Source organism: Calidris pugnax, unplaced genomic scaffold (assembly GCF_001431845.1).
Source record: "Calidris pugnax isolate Ruff unplaced genomic scaffold, ASM143184v1 scaffold13, whole genome shotgun sequence".
NCBI classification, from domain to species: Eukaryota; Metazoa; Chordata; class Aves; order Charadriiformes; family Scolopacidae; genus Calidris; species Calidris pugnax.
Genome location: NW_015090810.1, coordinates 22,714,632 through 22,735,709, shown reverse-complemented (window position 1 = coordinate 22,735,709; position 21,078 = coordinate 22,714,632). Strand labels below are relative to the sequence as shown.

Here is a 21,078-nt window from a genome sequence, read left to right as displayed (position 1 = left end):
ACTACGTGCAAGCTGTACACCAGCATGGAAATCTGCAAGACGACCCAAGAGGAAGCGGAAGCTTTTACAGTGGAATACAACTCCTGATTCCAAGAAAACACGCTGCAAAGCTACCAGTGATTCAACTCTCCATTCAAACGTGGTCCCTCAGAGTGAACAGCAAGAGGCTGCAAAAATCCAGAAAAGCACATCTAATGTCCCTGCCATCCCAGAACAACGAACTATAACCGGCTTTAAGCCACTGTGCAGGTAAATTGCATTGCAAAGTTCAGTTAGCAAGTTTATTTTCTAACATCAGTTAATCATAACATTGTTCTTCCAAAGAACTGCCAGCCTGAGTTTTACCCAGTGACAGCAACAGAAAGCAGCAAAACACTTCGCAGGTCCATCTGACAGGTAGTCGAGCAACTCTACGTGTACCTGCTCAGAGTACATACTTCTTTATGTACCCATATGAACATACAATGCTATGGAATGTAAAGAAGTATGTATTTTTGGCAGGCACCAAACAACCAGTAAGAGGAAACTAAACAGCTGTTGGAAGAAACAGGTTTCCCTCTTGTTTGAATGACATTCATGTGACAAATTAACTTGCTAAGGGTCAGCTGGTATTGCCAAAATAACTCATACTTGTTAGTAACAAATCACAAAACATTTAATTAAATGACTATAAAAGTGGGTAGGAAGAATTGTTAACAACTGATAAGCAGAACATTAGTGGTAAACAAAGAATTCAAAGCAAGGCTGGAAATGAACCCTCGAAACGCACCCTTGATTGCAGCATAAACTGGACAATTTATCATTACCACTACTTCTCACTAAACAGATCCTAAACTAATCTTAAAAGCCCGATTATCAAAACTTATCTCATTAAAAACAAGCCATTGTTCTATTAATCACAGCCAGTTCTGTGTACTTCAGACGTTAGTATTTAAATTTACAACTACCATAGAGTATTTAATCTACAGGTTGCAACTACAACATAAGTAGAAATAGCTAAGAAATTAAGGTTGTGATTTAAAGAAAAGGATAACCCAAATAACTGAGTATGATAACTTCTGTAATTTGAGACTTAAGTTAGAATTTTCTCCATATCAGCACTTATTATGCTCACTGAGCTCTTCGATACAAAGTGCAGTGTCAGGTTTATGCACAGAAAGTGACAATACAGAGATTTCTAGGCCACAGTTGCTAGTCAGCAGATTAAAGCTATTGACAGATTCCTAAATGAAAACACAAACGACAACTACAACCTAGAAGGTAAGTTATCTTAAATACTATTTTCACATAAGCTGAATTTGTTTTCAATCCAAATTTAAGAAAATTGGCCATGAAAATATGACTTCATAGCATCCAGAAAATTTTAAGAACTACATAAGAAATAGTCCTGCAACAGTTTCTATTTCTAATAGTGGCATTAATTAAAATATACCAGTGTATACAGTCCCTAAGTAAAGACACTAACATCAAATTCAGGAACAAGGGAAAATATGAGGAAAGATCTCTTAGCTCATCAATCCAGCCATTCCTATTCACGATAGCAACCTTCTAAACACAGTTATTAAATATGATATGTCCATATACAGTAGGCACATTTGGCCCAGATTAAAGATTCTAACTGAACCCCTGTAATTACTAGAATGTCTGGGAGAAAAATAAGAAAAGAAAAAGAAAAGAAAAAAGGCAATGCACCATTTTTAGATGGAGAATCTTATTTTTAAATACTCACAAAATTCTCACATAGCTAATACTATACCTAGCCTGATATTTTTATTACCTGAAACTATAGAATAACATATATAGAAAAATATTATCTTATCAGAACCATTTTCTTAAGTAAAATATTAAAATTTGTTTTAAAGCTATTTCTCTTATGAGCAGATATTTTGGCATGAAGACTACAGTATTTTAACATAGATATTAAAACCAGGTTTATAGTGGGAAATCAAGTTGTAGTAGCTTTTTTAAATGGAGCAAAGCTATTCAACTTGATCATGCTCACAGCAGCAATTTGGTATTACTAACAGTTTTACAGAGGGGTTAATTGCTAAGCATTTACTTCTTTTCCTGTAGAGTTCCTGTCCCCACCACCAATTGATTTGGCTTCCACTGTATCATGAGACCAAGTTTTTAAACAGCTTAAATTTATTTTGAAAGGTTTTTGGTAACAATTCCTCCTGTTGTGTTCTTTCTTGTCTCCTTTGTGTAACATTGCAATGCTATTCTGAAACAAAATGACAGTTCAGAGTGATACAAAAGTTAAAATTATACGTTGACATTGCTTCCTGCTAGTTCATGTTAGCATATCTCTAAGAATACATATCCAGTCACTCTAAAATGTCACATCCATCACTTAGATCAGCTGTTCAGTTTTAACTGAGCACACGCTGAACTTTGGGCATCTGCTGACACAGTTGTAACTCAAACATTTCAACTGTGTGAGTGACAGGGATAACAGATGCTGACATTATCAAATGCTACACGGCTTTTTTTTCCACGGCCGTTTTTTGTCCCGATATGGCCAGTGCATGAAACTGTATTGCCATCCAAAAGCGCACTTGAGCAGCTGTATCTGTAAAACAGTTCCTGTATAACTGGCAAAAATAGAAACTAATTTTATAGCCATCTTTAATGCTTAAGTCCAAGTGACACACCTGCTATGTTTCTATTAGGATACATAGTGTTGGGAATATATTAACATAAATCTTCTCACCAGCATCAGGCTACGCAACAAACAGATGTAGACTACACTTGACATACTCATTACTAGTGAATGGCTTGAAAGAAGGTTGCCCCCTGCTTCCCTCTGCAGTCAAAGCTCAAAAATAATTCAGCATACAACATTAAAAAAAAAAAAGCTATGGGAGCACACACAAATGTATTAAGGCCCTTAATTTATAAGAAATCAGATGCAACCCTAGATAGTTCTTTAAAAGCTGTATTTTTCTAGCATTAAATGTTTTTACATGTGCAATCAGGGTAAAAAAAAAAAAAAAAATCATCTATCCTGCTATGTTATATAATCACTCCTAAAAAGTTAATACTAACCAGAGATATAGTAATGGAATTGAAAGCACTTGACATTTATACTTGTGCTAACCAACTACAGCATTAAAGCAGCTGCAAAAGGGAACCTGCCAGAAACTGAATGGGGGGGGAGGAAGGAGGGGGGGGAAACCGAAACCTTCCCCACTAAAGTCTAACCTACAGAGGGAAGGGAGTTCTATGCAAGTAGAAATCGTAAGACTACAGCTTCTGGTCAGTCCTCTAGAATTTTGCTACTGCAGACAGAAAAGAAGTTAAAACTGCAATTATAATTCAATTTGAGAGTCATCCAAAAAGCCTCAAGGAATTACTCAAGGAAGGAACAAATCTGTACAGGCCTTTCTGGTACACAGCTTTCCATTTTGCCGTCTCCAAATTAGTGAAGGAATTTAAATTTGCGCTGAGTAGAAACAAAACACGTAACACAGAAGAAAGCCACATGTTCTTTGTGAACTGTTCGTGTACTTAAAAACATATTACTGAATTATAACCCGCCTGCACTCCAATGCTTTGCTAAAGCTGGTAAAATGGAACCAAATCACCTCTTCAATGGATTTGGTCCCCTTCAACCAGCTGTAGCTATGCATTGATCACTACAGGACTTCTCATAGCTGTAAAACTGGACATTAAGTCTGCTCAGAGTAATTATGCAGTCCTCTCTGCAGGTGAGTTCAATTATTCTAGGCAGCTTGAAGACAGAAGGTAACAAGGAGAGTGGCAAATTCTGTATTGCAAATTTTCAAGGTTTCATTTGTAAATAAACAGCTGCTGGTGTTTAATATTCTGTCCACATTCAGCAAAAAATGATCTCTTACAACATTTATAAAGAAGACAGGTAAACAGTGAAATAAACACATTTTCCAATGATTTATCGTCTCTTGTATTTTTCCTTAAGTCTGCTGCCCTTTGTAGTAGAACTGACAAAAAAAAAAAAGTGATCAAAAGGAAGCAATCGTGAACAGTACTGGTAATGCGGGGCAGGTCCACTTTTTGGGCTCCCCCTTTTGCTTCTACTCCTCTCCCCCTTTTAATTGCACAAGGGAGGAAACTCCACAGGGTAGGAATTGTATTTGCTATCTTGTACATTCTGGGCATATTATTTACTATTTGAAGATAATAAATTTGTCACTGACCTCAACAGCTACAGGCTAATCTGCCATCTAATTATAGGTCTAATTATACTTTTTCTCCAAACCAATTTGAACAAAAGTATTCTTTCGAAGTATTTTCTGACATAATACTTTAAAATACAAGTGTTTAGGAGCATGCTTTTTTTGCACTCAGTTTCAATCTACACTTACTGTCAGAACTGCAAATATGAAAGCAAAAAAATCACTTTTACTGGTTTAGGAAATAATTGTACAACTTTGATTACCTCACAATTTGCTTCTGTGAGGACCTCCACGACAATACACACAAAAGTCCCTGAAACACTCACTAAGTGAGAAACCCCACCTCCCAAATAAATCGCTAAAAACAGTTAAAAATCCCACTGCCAACCAGTTCAAACCACCATCTCTACAGGAGAGATATACTAAAGACAACCATGGGGAAAAACTTTAATTCCGTTTTAAATCACAATTTCCTACTTGCTAGTTTATGAAAAGATGACATAGTCCTTGCTGTTGGACAGCCAGATATGAAATCTGCATCTTATCCCAATATTTTCATTTTTTGATTTAAAGCCTAGTAGAATTTATTGCTCTGAAGAACTGGTCATATGCACATGCAAAGCCAGGTCAACTCTAAAAGCAGCCTTTATTTAAGATGCTAGCTACAGTGTGAATAAAGCTCTCTTAGCAAGGTACAATGCAAATCTAAAACTAACTGGGGCAACGGACATAAAATACGCCTACACTTCACAGTCATGTCTTCAGCTCACAAAATCTGAAGTCACAGGTATGCGAATAGATCAAACATAACCGAGAGTTGATAACATGGCAAAAATAACCAATCTGTACAGTATTTTCAAATTTTACTCTCCTTTTTTCTGTCTGAAAAACCTCATTAACACTGAAGCAGCAAAGTCTGCCAAGCTTTGACGTTCCTAAGTCTTTGAAAGAAGTCCAAAATAAATGCACTTTCAATATGACTGACTCAGTTAAAAATTATGAACAAGAAACCATGTATTAAATAAAAATCTTAACTTCCACACACTTCCTTTAAAATTTCTTTTTAGGTCTATCTCCCTTGCACAAGTTTAAAGCTGCCTACAATGTAGGCTGAAAAGGTCCATTCTACATTTCAATACTGTACATGAGCATGAGTTCTGTTTCTGTACCGATTCACAAGGTATGAAGAGAAGCAAATTATTAAAAGGAGAAATATTCTATTAACACTAGGATGCTCTACAAAACACACTATACCTTGACTTCTGGAACACACTGCCAAACTGTCATGGAAGATAAACTGCTGAGAAAAAATCCAAGCTATTCGACGTAAATCACTATCTTTCTTTTAATGTTTATCTGATACTCAAATGTTTAAAACAGAATATATTTATTTTCATATAAAAAAATGAAAACCTGTCAAATGTTCTCCTCAACATACTTTGTGTGGGGTTTTTTTCTTGGAGATCTGTCTCCCTACTGTTAGTAATGGTCAGAACTCAAGCAAGAAGCAGAATAGGGTTTGCATTGAAAATGAAATTCGTTCCAAATACCTATTTGATATCAACTGTAAAAAATTCTTCTATAGAATCCACATGCTTAACACATGGATTTATTTTATTATCGTTAACAAAAAAGATAGACGTGGACTTTATAAAAATAAAATACTTGCAATGTATGTAACTATTGGTAAATATAGAATATACACATGCATACACTCTTGTATGCATACGTGAATATGTTTAAAATATTATGTTATTTTATAAATGTTATTTCATAGAATTACGTATTTGACCTTAAGGGGAATTTAGTGCACTGTGTTTCCTAAAAGGCATGACAGCCTGAAGCCACAAAAACTCCGGTTTAGGCGAAACAGGAAAGCTTAGATTAGAAAAGGTAAGTCCTTAAGTAAGGTTTGTAAGGTTTCAATCAGAATATATTACGGACTGCTTGTGACCCATACCAGCTACAAGCTAAAGTTCAGGGGGTTATTTTTAACAGTGTTTTAAATAGATTGTGCTCAGTGCATTTAACAGATTAGTAATATCCATTGTTCTGTATTGGATTAGAAAAGCAAAGTGACAAATATGAAACTTTGGTTTCATTCAGAAACAGGCCAGTGGCAGAACTACAGAATCAACAATGAAATAAACAACTAAAGTCCCAAAGAAAATAAAACCTAACTCTTCAACGAATCAAACTATTATAATGATTTTTTTGGCCAGAGAGGGGGAGGATTAAAACTTATTCAAAATAGATTTCTTCCCAGGCTGATGTGTAAAATATCTAATGCTGTGAACAAATGAAAATACTGCTTCTGTGACAGAGACAACAATCTCTCTTTTTTCTTGCTTCAGAAGTGCTTAAATATAACTGCAACCAAAAAAAGTAGACATTTAATAGCTTTAGCTATCTAACTGGTTTAGATGTGAGTATGGGGGAATCTACACAGGGTTCAAGTCATTAATACTGGAAATATTTTCCTATTCTCCAATAAAAACTTTTGTAAAAGAGAAAGAACTCTGAAAAATTGCACTGTGCCTCACATTCTACCAATTGTCAAACTGACCTAGTTTGAACTATCATTTGGATCCCTGTATCAAAGAAAAAGCCTGCAACTCCTAAAACATTCACCCACAGTAACATCTTCAGCATCTCTATGAAAAGCCTTTTTTCTGACACGCTTTCCCTGCATCTCATACTGAGATCACAGTCATGCAAACTAACTACCACAAGAGCCTAAGGAAAGCATCACAGAACAAAAAATTAAAAAAAATACCCTGCCTAAGCAACTGGAGTCAGGAAACAGTACTCCTGGCTAATGGTGTTAAGTAAATACGGAGAATTCACACTAAGTGAAGAGATTATTGAGGCAGACTTGAAAGAATTGTCTTCTGAATGCCAAAAATAAGCTCCCTTCACTAGGTCCTCGACATGTTCTCTTGCAGACCTTTTATGAGCACGGCAGAAAACCGTAAACACATTTATTCTTCCTATCAGCACTTGCAACCTCTACTTTTACTTACTAGACTGAATTCAGCACTGTACTATTAAATATTATTGAAGTCTCGTTATAAAGACAGCTCTGAAGAATGCCATTTATCCACAATGTAATAAGCAACCAGTAATGCAGCAAGTTTTCCATTAAGTTCTATCTATGCAAGATAGTTTTTGAAAGCTCTCTTAACTGAAGACTGAATGTAGATGTATAGCATGCAGCTAGTATAAAACAAATTATGCCTTAAAACTTTTTCAGATGAGCTGCTATATAAAAGCTGAAATAAGAAAATCCTTCTAGACATACTTTAAGAAAACAGAACTAAATGCTTCGTATACTGACAAATAATATTTATATGTTATATTATATAATTAAATTAATTTCTATATTAAAATAAAATAAATAATATAAAAATATTTAATCTAGATGTATCTATTTATAACTTTGTAACTGCATGGTATATTTAAAAATTTTTTACAAATATGCTGTCCTTAAAAACTCAAGATGCTTTCCCAATTCCAATATTCGAGAAAGTAAACATTTTTACAAATCCTAAGATCCCATCTTAAGAGCTTACTTAACTTATTAAAATGTTTATTGGCAAAATTTTATCGCCACCACAGGTAATTTCCCAGGGATTTGGAGTTACCTGAATACAGCATTAAACTGAGCAGACAAGTAGCTTCATTCTAACAATGGCTTCCCAAGTATTAGAAAAGTGCATATCTAAGCAACATCAAAATTTAAGAAATATAATTACATGCAGGTTTAAGGATCTTTTGCAATAATACTATGATTCTGCCCTCCCATGCACTTGTTTTCCTTTGACAAATGATAAGATAATCTTTTAAAACAAATCTTTACCTAGGGTTTCCTCTTAGTGCAGCATGGTGAAGAGCATTAAACCCGTTGTTGTTGGTGATAGTAACATCTGCTCCAGCTTCTAACAATACAGCAAGGATGTCATCACGCTTTTTACTTATTGCATCATGAAGTGGAGTGTCACCTTCAGAATCCTAAAACCAGAAACAGCTAACATCAATTTTTACATGCACCCACATTAAAGAAAAAAGATGCTCAAATATCACTAGGAAAACTGTCTACACAAACACGAAACAGCTTTTCAGACTTTAAAGCGTTGCCATACTCCAAAGTTCAGAACAAGCTGCTTCTGATCTTGCTCTCTCTGGTTTTGCAAACATTTTGGGGGGTGATCTACCCTGGGCTCCAGTATTCTACAGGCACATTGCTACCAGAACTCAAACCCAGAGCCCAAGTATGCCTTGCATTTGATGGTACTGAAGATACTGGCATAGACATCAACTTCTCTGCGCCTCATATCCAGATGGAGTTGATGCCCAAGTTAAAATTTATGGGCAACAGAAGAACAGCAACAAAATCTAACACAACTGAGAGGAGACTAGCCAGGCTAGGAGGAGACAGGGAGTTTTCAGTAACAAACGCTAAGATTGAGCCAGCAATTAAGTATATAAAAGACAATACCAAAAAGACAGCGTGAAATAAAAGCATAAGCAAATCAAAATAAAACACAGTCCAAGTAATAAATTTAGGTACATCTGTTGTTTTAACTGAAGCAGATCATTTTCCATGAAGCAAAGTCTAATGTCATAAACAACATTAAGCTTTTAAACTTGTTATGGATAACACCAGATGACATTACACAAGGTACATGAAAATATTTCAGTGCATAATTGGACAAGCAAAGAATTTGCATTTTTAGCTTGATGTTTTATTTTTCAAATATCCGAAAGATGGGAAAAACACTTCTTATTCCTAGAAGCATTTTGTACATTACTTATTCAAAGACCCAATGGTTGGACTGAAAAGGAATGCATAGACTGACAGTGAAAAAACACATCCATTTAAGCTTATTTGCTGTTACATAGGCAAACCCTTCAGATCTATGCTTATATGGTGTTAGAATTTTACTAGAAGTCAGGAAGCCTTTTCTCACTGACACTGGCTTAACTGCAAACTGACTAACACAGGAACTGAACATTTTATCAATACACTAATATTTACAATTTGATCTTTACAAGTGAGCATCAAAAACGGCCAAAAAGTGCCAGAAAATGGAAACACTTGAACCAGTTTGCCAAAACTAAATTACGCAGCTTTTATTTGGTTTAATTGATCATATTTCTTGAATTTACAGACTAACATGTTTCTGTTTACACAGTGAATTGGCTTGAGCAGTAGGGTGCTGGCCAGTTAAATTCCAGCCATGCCTCAGTCTGACTCCCCTATGCTCTCATCCACCAAATCCATCACCTGGTCACATTTGCACACTGGAGTTCCTTAGACACACATAGGATCTGAATGTTCATTATTGTCAATGACAATTATATTTTCCAGATGGATTTTCATAGCACCTTTCCACTGCATTTTTCAATCCAAACAGACAGTTAGACATGTCCACTTTGGCTACCCATATATCACACATCATTATATGATTTACTGTCACCCTTGATTTGGCTCAACACATCAGACTCCTTATTGTACCTACTGTTCAACAAATACTAAATAGGGTCTGGATGGATGTTAGTTGGCTAACAGCTCAACCCCAGCGAAAACAAGACATTACCCATACAGCCAAGTGGAAGCAAATAAATAAACAATCACTACATTTGCTAATTTCCAGAAAGTTTGCTCATTGCTTGTTATGTGGATATACAGCTTAAAAAACAACATAAATCACTGATTATTGACATGGCAAAACAAGGAGGTAAACGTGTTATTACTCCGTATCTTGATTTGCCCAGGACATTACAGCTTTTTCTTCCTGTTGCAAACATCTTCAGACTTACCCATTCTAATTGGGTAATGTGGGTGACTGCTTATTTGATAGAAGGTTTCTATCCAGGCTTCTCAACAGGAGGTTGCACTCATGTCATTGCTTCCGCCACATTCATTATTATTCAAAACTCCCTGTGAAATTATGGTACTTGAGGCCCTATGCACAAAGACTTTTTATCTAAAAGGCTGAACGTTGAAAAGGGGATCTGGCTGAACAGTTCTACCAATGATAGGTCAACTCTGAAAAAAGGTTTCTTTTAACGAAACATTCCACAGTATCATCAGCCAAAAAATGCAAAGCTGTAGCTTGCAGAAGGAGCAAACAGACATGGATGTGACACAGGAGGAATTAATCTGGAGAGAAAGTTAACAATTACAGATAACCACAGTCTGTGAAAATACCAATTAACATAAATGGGCTAGAATAAATCAGGCCTATCTAGCTGTGAAGAAAACAAATAGATTTAATAACATTTTTATTACAGCTGATCACACATTGGGTTAGAGGCTGGGACAGATAACTTTACAAGGTCCCTTCCTTTCAATCCCATTTCCCATAATTCTTCTATAACTTACAGCACATCATAAGATTTAGTAGTTAAAAAGCAAATCTACGTTAATATTTACTTTACCTGGAGACTAGGATGGCAGCCAAAGTCCAGTAAAGTCTTCACAACTTGCAGATGACCTTTGTTGACAGCAATATGAAGTGGCGTCTGCCTGCGTTTGTTGCGAGCGTTCAAATCTGCGCTGCCTCGGTGCAGAACCTCTATCACAGCACCCTCATCACCAAAGGCTGCATGATGGACAGCCCTGTCCCCATCTTTGTCCTGAAGCAGAAACATTAATTTGACTCCATATAGTCCACATTTCCTTTGCATTTAAACAAGAAGATTAACTTAAACTGGACAATTCTGCATATTTGATTTCTTTAAAGAGAAAGAAAACTTATGACAACCATGATAGGATTAAAGTAATTGCTTAAACCACAGCAGTAGAGGATGAAGAGTCTGTTCATATATAAACACACGTTCTTGACACGTGATACCATATACAACTATTCCCCTGAATCTTTGTGTGATGCGTTTATCTACTACAAGACAATCACTGTTAAATAAAACAACTCACCACAAAACAACCAAAAAACCCACAAACAAAATCAAACTCCCAAACCCCTAAGAACGTTACACTCAGTAACTCAGGGTAACCCTTTGTGTAATCCAGCAAGTGTAACAGATTCCAAATCATAGTGTAACACAAAATAATTGTCTTGTTCCTACACTTAAACTAGTATTTATTAGGGTTTATTCTGAAATTAGAAATTCTGATTCTGTGATGACGATTCACAGCATTAAAGCTCTGACTAAATTCAGTTTTGTTTCAGTTTCATCCAAATTGCGAATTAAGGTATGGAAGTCACAAATTAGTCAGTTTGGGTTATTTTAACTTCCATAAGAGCGGAACATTTTTTAATGTTAATCAAGTGATTTCAACATTAACGACAGTACACAAAAACTAAAATGGAAGGTACAGAACAGGTTTCAACGAAATAATAACTTCCATAAGCTAGTTTCTAACTAAATTTGTGTGCACAATGGAATATTACTATGTATTTGTACCATTTAATTTTGACAACAGAGAAATACTGAAAATTTTAAGAAAGAAACAGAACCATGATGATTCTCAGATAAGTGTAGTTTCTCTTGTCAATTTGCTTGTCCTTCAGCAATATCTTTTGAAAGTAATTTTTATTATGTGTAACACATTTCTAATATATTTTACATCAACGGAAAAATTAATAGTTCTTAGCATAAATTGTATTTGCACAATTCCAAGACAATGAAACTAGTTACAGCATTTAAAAAATTGATGGAAGGAGACTTATCTGCTAATTATCAAATATATCTCTTTGGAAATATGAATACAGTTTTCAAGATGGTCAAGGCACTAAACAGCAGCTTCAATAACTTTTGAAAACAATATATTTCTATGCCTTCAAAATCAACTCATGCTACAAAATTGTCTTCTAAGATGCAGGATTCCTTTTCAGTCTTATCTTATATAAACAGTCAAAATCAGCTAAAACTTGCTATTTGGAATGGGAAAGGATCAGTAAGGGCAACTTCCATGTATTTTTCATCTGGTTATAAAGATCATTACAAGGTGAAAGTTATCAAGATATTTACAGAACACTTCATGGTAATTTGTCTTTCAGTATTTGCAGTCTGCAAAGTACACTGAGATACTTACTGATGAAACCCCATATAATTTATTAAACATTTTATAGTTTTAACATACTCCAATTTTGAGACACAAACCCCCAATTTTATGAAGTCTTAATGTATAGAGCTCCTACTTTAATGAGTAGAGGCCCAAGAAAGCGTGTGCCTTTTTTTTTAGCTCAGCATCAAAACAAATAATCTCGAGCTAAATCCCACTGTGTATTTTCTACACAATAGCATATTAACATATCTAGAAAAAGCTAGCAACTGATTAAGTATCTGTCCTAAGACTTATATTTAGATATAAATCTAAATATTAAAAGCACCATATTTGTATACATGCCGACAACATCATATTGTCAGTACTGTCAATACAATATCTAATATCCATTAATTTCTGCAGACTAGGAGGCTACATTTTTTTTACTATCCAATACCTAGATCAGCCTTTTTGAGCTCTGTCAGTAGCAAATTGTTTTCTGACTAAAGAGAGGCCACTTGTACTCTACGTTAAGGTGTTAGAGACATAAGCACAGAGGAGACAATGTGAGGGCATCCCCAGAAAATGTCATCACGAATGTACATACCCTGCAGCAGTGACTGTAAGTGTAAACATAGCCAACTTAGCTACAAAGCAGGCAAAGGAAGGATTTTTATCCATTGCTTCCATGCCATAGACCACAGCAGTGAAGGAAATGACATAAATTTTTGCTCCCTGCTTAACGAGATGACTCTGTTATGTCTAATTTATAGAGAGCTGACATTTTTTAAAGCCTGAAACATATAATCATGAATCTAATGATACTACATATGACTTAAAAAAAAAAGCTATGGGAGCACACACAAATGTATTAAGGCCCTTAATTTATAAGAAATCAGATGCAACCCTAGATAGTTCTTTAAAAGCTGTATTTTTCTAGCATTAAATGTTTTTACATGTGCAATCAGGGTAAAAAAAAAAAAAAAATCATCTATCCTGCTATGTTATATAATCACTCCTAAAAAGTTAATACTAACCAGAGATATAGTAATGGAATTGAAAGCACTTGACATTTATACTTGTGCTAACCAACTACAGCATTAAAGCAGCTGCAAAAGGGAACCTGCCAGAAACTGAATGGGGGGGGAGGAAGGAGGGGGGGGAAACCGAAACCTTCCCCACTAAAGTCTAACCTACAGAGGGAAGGGAGTTCTATGCAAGTAGAAATCGTAAGACTACAGCTTCTGGTCAGTCCTCTAGAATTTTGCTACTGCAGACAGAAAAGAAGTTAAAACTGCAATTATAATTCAATTTGAGAGTCATCCAAAAAGCCTCAAGGAATTACTCAAGGAAGGAACAAATCTGTACAGGCCTTTCTGGTACACAGCTTTCCATTTTGCCGTCTCCAAATTAGTGAAGGAATTTAAATTTGCGCTGAGTAGAAACAAAACACGTAACACAGAAGAAAGCCACATGTTCTTTGTGAACTGTTCGTGTACTTAAAAACATATTACTGAATTATAACCCGCCTGCACTCCAATGCTTTGCTAAAGCTGGTAAAATGGAACCAAATCACCTCTTCAATGGATTTGGTCCCCTTCAACCAGCTGTAGCTATGCATTGATCACTACAGGACTTCTCATAGCTGTAAAACTGGACATTAAGTCTGCTCAGAGTAATTATGCAGTCCTCTCTGCAGGTGAGTTCAATTATTCTAGGCAGCTTGAAGACAGAAGGTAACAAGGAGAGTGGCAAATTCTGTATTGCAAATTTTCAAGGTTTCATTTGTAAATAAACAGCTGCTGGTGTTTAATATTCTGTCCACATTCAGCAAAAAATGATCTCTTACAACATTTATAAAGAAGACAGGTAAACAGTGAAATAAACACATTTTCCAATGATTTATCGTCTCTTGTATTTTTCCTTAAGTCTGCTGCCCTTTGTAGTAGAACTGACAAAAAAAAAAAAGTGATCAAAAGGAAGCAATCGTGAACAGTACTGGTAATGCGGGGCAGGTCCACTTTTTGGGCTCCCCCTTTTGCTTCTACTCCTCTCCCCCTTTTAATTGCACAAGGGAGGAAACTCCACAGGGTAGGAATTGTATTTGCTATCTTGTACATTCTGGGCATATTATTTACTATTTGAAGATAATAAATTTGTCACTGACCTCAACAGCTACAGGCTAATCTGCCATCTAATTATAGGTCTAATTATACTTTTTCTCCAAACCAATTTGAACAAAAGTATTCTTTCGAAGTATTTTCTGACATAATACTTTAAAATACAAGTGTTTAGGAGCATGCTTTTTTTGCACTCAGTTTCAATCTACACTTACTGTCAGAACTGCAAATATGAAAGCAAAAAAATCACTTTTACTGGTTTAGGAAATAATTGTACAACTTTGATTACCTCACAATTTGCTTCTGTGAGGACCTCCACGACAATACACACAAAAGTCCCTGAAACACTCACTAAGTGAGAAACCCCACCTCCCAAATAAATCGCTAAAAACAGTTAAAAATCCCACTGCCAACCAGTTCAAACCACCATCTCTACAGGAGAGATATACTAAAGACAACCATGGGGAAAAACTTTAATTCCGTTTTAAATCACAATTTCCTACTTGCTAGTTTATGAAAAGATGACATAGTCCTTGCTGTTGGACAGCCAGATATGAAATCTGCATCTTATCCCAATATTTTCATTTTTTGATTTAAAGCCTAGTAGAATTTATTGCTCTGAAGAACTGGTCATATGCACATGCAAAGCCAGGTCAACTCTAAAAGCAGCCTTTATTTAAGATGCTAGCTACAGTGTGAATAAAGCTCTCTTAGCAAGGTACAATGCAAATCTAAAACTAACTGGGGCAACGGACATAAAATACGCCTACACTTCACAGTCATGTCTTCAGCTCACAAAATCTGAAGTCACAGGTATGCGAATAGATCAAACATAACCGAGAGTTGATAACATGGCAAAAATAACCAATCTGTACAGTATTTTCAAATTTTACTCTCCTTTTTTCTGTCTGAAAAACCTCATTAACACTGAAGCAGCAAAGTCTGCCAAGCTTTGACGTTCCTAAGTCTTTGAAAGAAGTCCAAAATAAATGCACTTTCAATATGACTGACTCAGTTAAAAATTATGAACAAGAAACCATGTATTAAATAAAAATCTTAACTTCCACACACTTCCTTTAAAATTTCTTTTTAGGTCTATCTCCCTTGCACAAGTTTAAAGCTGCCTACAATGTAGGCTGAAAAGGTCCATTCTACATTTCAATACTGTACATGAGCATGAGTTCTGTTTCTGTACCGATTCACAAGGTATGAAGAGAAGCAAATTATTAAAAGGAGAAATATTCTATTAACACTAGGATGCTCTACAAAACACACTATACCTTGACTTCTGGAACACACTGCCAAACTGTCATGGAAGATAAACTGCTGAGAAAAAATCCAAGCTATTCGACGTAAATCACTATCTTTCTTTTAATGTTTATCTGATACTCAAATGTTTAAAACAGAATATATTTATTTTCATATAAAAAAATGAAAACCTGTCAAATGTTCTCCTCAACATACTTTGTGTGGGGTTTTTTTCTTGGAGATCTGTCTCCCTACTGTTAGTAATGGTCAGAACTCAAGCAAGAAGCAGAATAGGGTTTGCATTGAAAATGAAATTCGTTCCAAATACCTATTTGATATCAACTGTAAAAAATTCTTCTATAGAATCCACATGCTTAACACATGGATTTATTTTATTATCGTTAACAAAAAAGATAGACGTGGACTTTATAAAAATAAAATACTTGCAATGTATGTAACTATTGGTAAATATAGAATATACACATGCATACACTCTTGTATGCATACGTGAATATGTTTAAAATATTATGTTATTTTATAAATGTTATTTCATAGAATTACGTATTTGACCTTAAGGGGAATTTAGTGCACTGTGTTTCCTAAAAGGCATGACAGCCTGAAGCCACAAAAACTCCGGTTTAGGCGAAACAGGAAAGCTTAGATTAGAAAAGGTAAGTCCTTAAGTAAGGTTTGTAAGGTTTCAATCAGAATATATTACGGACTGCTTGTGACCCATACCAGCTACAAGCTAAAGTTCAGGGGGTTATTTTTAACAGTGTTTTAAATAGATTGTGCTCAGTGCATTTAACAGATTAGTAATATCCATTGTTCTGTATTGGATTAGAAAAGCAAAGTGACAAATATGAAACTTTGGTTTCATTCAGAAACAGGCCAGTGGCAGAACTACAGAATCAACAATGAAATAAACAACTAAAGTCCCAAAGAAAATAAAACCTAACTCTTCAACGAATCAAACTATTATAATGATTTTTTTGGCCAGAGAGGGGGAGGATTAAAACTTATTCAAAATAGATTTCTTCCCAGGCTGATGTGTAAAATATCTAATGCTGTGAACAAATGAAAATACTGCTTCTGTGACAGAGACAACAATCTCTCTTTTTTCTTGCTTCAGAAGTGCTTAAATATAACTGCAACCAAAAAAAGTAGACATTTAATAGCTTTAGCTATCTAACTGGTTTAGATGTGAGTATGGGGGAATCTACACAGGGTTCAAGTCATTAATACTGGAAATATTTTCCTATTCTCCAATAAAAACTTTTGTAAAAGAGAAAGAACTCTGAAAAATTGCACTGTGCCTCACATTCTACCAATTGTCAAACTGACCTAGTTTGAACTATCATTTGGATCCCTGTATCAAAGAAAAAGCCTGCAACTCCTAAAACATTCACCCACAGTAACATCTTCAGCATCTCTATGAAAAGCCTTTTTTCTGACACGCTTTCCCTGCATCTCATACTGAGATCACAGTCATGCAAACTAACTACCACAAGAGCCTAAGGAAAGCATCACAGAACAAAAAATTAAAAAAAATACCCTGCCTAAGCAACTGGAGTCAGGAAACAGTACTCCTGGCTAATGGTGTTAAGTAAATACGGAGAATTCACACTAAGTGAAGAGATTATTGAGGCAGACTTGAAAGAATTGTCTTCTGAATGCCAAAAATAAGCTCCCTTCACTAGGTCCTCGACATGTTCTCTTGCAGACCTTTTATGAGCACGGCAGAAAACCGTAAACACATTTATTCTTCCTATCAGCACTTGCAACCTCTACTTTTACTTACTAGACTGAATTCAGCACTGTACTATTAAATATTATTGAAGTCTCGTTATAAAGACAGCTCTGAAGAATGCCATTTATCCACAATGTAATAAGCAACCAGTAATGCAGCAAGTTTTCCATTAAGTTCTATCTATGCAAGATAGTTTTTGAAAGCTCTCTTAACTGAAGACTGAATGTAGATGTATAGCATGCAGCTAGTATAAAACAAATTATGCCTTAAAACTTTTTCAGATGAGCTGCTATATAAAAGCTGAAATAAGAAAATCCTTCTAGACATACTTTAAGAAAACAGAACTAAATGCTTCGTATACTGACAAATAATATTTATATGTTATATTATATAATTAAATTAATTTCTATATTAAAATAAAATAAATAATATAAAAATATTTAATCTAGATGTATCTATTTATAACTTTGTAACTGCATGGTATATTTAAAAATTTTTTACAAATATGCTGTCCTTAAAAACTCAAGATGCTTTCCCAATTCCAATATTCGAGAAAGTAAACATTTTTACAAATCCTAAGATCCCATCTTAAGAGCTTACTTAACTTATTAAAATGTTTATTGGCAAAATTTTATCGCCACCACAGGTAATTTCCCAGGGATTTGGAGTTACCTGAATACAGCATTAAACTGAGCAGACAAGTAGCTTCATTCTAACAATGGCTTCCCAAGTATTAGAAAAGTGCATATCTAAGCAACATCAAAATTTAAGAAATATAATTACATGCAGGTTTAAGGATCTTTTGCAATAATACTATGATTCTGCCCTCCCATGCACTTGTTTTCCTTTGACAAATGATAAGATAATCTTTTAAAACAAATCTTTACCTAGGGTTTCCTCTTAGTGCAGCATGGTGAAGAGCATTAAACCCGTTGTTGTTGGTGATAGTAACATCTGCTCCAGCTTCTAACAATACAGCAAGGATGTCATCACGCTTTTTACTTATTGCATCATGAAGTGGAGTGTCACCTTCAGAATCCTAAAACCAGAAACAGCTAACATCAATTTTTACATGCACCCACATTAAAGAAAAAAGATGCTCAAATATCACTAGGAAAACTGTCTACACAAACACGAAACAGCTTTTCAGACTTTAAAGCGTTGCCATACTCCAAAGTTCAGAACAAGCTGCTTCTGATCTTGCTCTCTCTGGTTTTGCAAACATTTTGGGGGGTGATCTACCCTGGGCTCCAGTATTCTACAGGCACATTGCTACCAGAACTCAAACCCAGAGCCCAAGTATGCCTTGCATTTGATGGTACTGAAGATACTGGCGTAGACATCAACTTCTCTGCGCCTCATATCCAGATGGAGTTGATGCCCAAGTTAAAATTTATGGGCAACAGAAGAACAGCAACAAAATCTAACACAACTGAGAGGAGACTAGCCAGGCTAGGAGGAGACAGGGAGTTTTCAGTAACAAACGCTAAGATTGAGCCAGCAATTAAGTATATAAAAGACAATACCAAAAAGACAGCGTGAAATAAAAGCATAAGCAAATCAAAATAAAACACAGTCCAAGTAATAAATTTAGGTACATCTGTTGTTTTAACTGAAGCAGATCATTTTCCATGAAGCAAAGTCTAATGTCATAAACAACATTAAGCTTTTAAACTTGTTATGGATAACACCAGATGACATTACACAAGGTACATGAAAATATTTCAGTGCATAATTGGACAAGCAAAGAATTTGCATTTTTAGCTTGATGTTTTATTTTTCAAATATCCGAAAGATGGGAAAAACACTTCTTATTCCTAGAAGCATTTTGTACATTACTTATTCAAAGACCCAATGGTTGGACTGAAAAGGAATGCATAGACTGACAGTGAAAAAACACATCCATTTAAGCTTATTTGCTGTTACATAGGCAAACCCTTCAGATCTATGCTTATATGGTGTTAGAATTTTACTAGAAGTCAGGAAGCCTTTTCTCACTGACACTGGCTTAACTGCAAACTGACTAACACAGGAACTGAACATTTTATCAATACACTAATATTTACAATTTGATCTTTACAAGTGAGCATCAAAAACGGCCAAAAAGTGCCAGAAAATGGAAACACTTGAACCAGTTTGCCAAAACTAAATTACGCAGCTTTTATTTGGTTTAATTGATCATATTTCTTGAATTTACAGACTAACATGTTTCTGTTTACACAGTGAATTGGCTTGAGCAGTAGGGTGCTGGCCAGTTAAATTCCAGCCATGCCTCAGTCTGACTCCCCTATGCTCTCATCCACCAAATCCATCACCTGGTCACATTTGCACACTGGAGTTCCTTAGACACACATAGGATCTGAATGTTCATTATTGTCAATGACAATTATATTTTCCAGATGGATTTTCATAGCACCTTTCCACTGCATTTTTCAATCCAAACAGACAGTTAGACATGTCCACTTTGGCTACCCATATATCACACATCATTATATGATTTACTGTCACCCTTGATTTGGCTCAACACATCAGACTCCTTATTGTACCTACTGTTCAACAAATACTAAATAGGGTCTGGATGGATGTTAGTTGGCTAACAGCTCAACCCCAGCGAAAACAAGACATTACCCATACAGCCAAGTGGAAGCAAATAAATAAACAATCACTACATTTGCTAATTTCCAGAAAGTTTGCTCATTGCTTGTTATGTGGATATACAGCTTAAAAAACAACATAAATCACTGATTATTGACATGGCAAAACAAGGAGGTAAACGTGTTATTACTCCGTATCTTGATTTGCCCAGGACATTACAGCTTTTTCTTCCTGTTGCAAACATCTTCAGACTTACCCATTCTAATTGGGTAATGTGGGTGACTGCTTATTTGATAGAAGGTTTCTATCCAGGCTTCTCAACAGGAGGTTGCACTCATGTCATTGCTTCCGCCACATTCATTATTATTCAAAACTCCCTGTGAAATTATGGTACTTGAGGCCCTATGCACAAAGACTTTTTATCTAAAAGGCTGAACGTTGAAAAGGGGATCTGGCTGAACAGTTCTACCAATGATAGGTCAACTCTGAAAAAAGGTTTCTTTTAACGAAACATTCCACAGTATCATCAGCCAAAAAATGCAAAGCTGTAGCTTGCAGAAGGAGCAAACAGACATGGATGTGACACAGGAGGAATTAATCTGGAGAGAAAGTTAACAATTACAGATAACCACAGTCTGTGAAAATACCAATTAACATAAATGGGCTAGAATAAATCAGGCCTATCTAGCTGTGAAGAAAACAAATAGATTTAATAACATTTTTATTACAGCTGATCACACATTGGGTTAGAGGCTGGGACAGATAACTTTACAAGGTCCCTTCCTTTCAATCCCATTTCCCATAATTCTTCTATAACTTACAGCACATCATAAGATTTAGTAGTTAAAAAGCAAATCTACGTTAATATTTACTTTACCTGGAGACTAGGATGGCAGCCAAAGTCCAGTAAAGTCTTCACAACTTGCAGATGACCTTTGTTGACAGCAATATGAAGTGGCGTCTGCCTGCGTTTGTTGCGAGCGTTCAAATCTGCGCTGCCTCGGTGCAGAACCTCTATCACAGCACCCTCATCACCAAAGGCTGCATGATGGACAGCCCTGTCCCCATCTTTGTCCTGAAGCAGAAACATTAATTTGACTCCATATAGTCCACATTTCCTTTGCATTTAAACAAGAAGATTAACTTAAACTGGACAATTCTGCATATTTGATTTCTTTAAAGAGAAAGAAAACT

General features: G+C 35.5%; 1 protein-coding gene across 1 annotated transcript in view; it reads right to left on the bottom strand.

Moving 5' to 3' along the window:
* MIB1 (mindbomb E3 ubiquitin protein ligase 1) overlaps nucleotides 1–21,078 on the bottom strand; it is an 86,041-nt gene that overhangs the window by 31,194 nt on the left and 33,769 nt on the right. The window contains exons 11-12 of the mRNA XM_014938597.1: nucleotides 20,762–20,959; nucleotides 18,177–18,328 (exon numbers count right to left, since the gene is read on the bottom strand). Of these exons, the coding sequence (XP_014794083.1) occupies nucleotides 18,177–18,328; nucleotides 20,762–20,959 (350 nt within the window). The remainder of the gene's footprint in view (nucleotides 1–18,176; nucleotides 18,329–20,761; nucleotides 20,960–21,078) is intronic.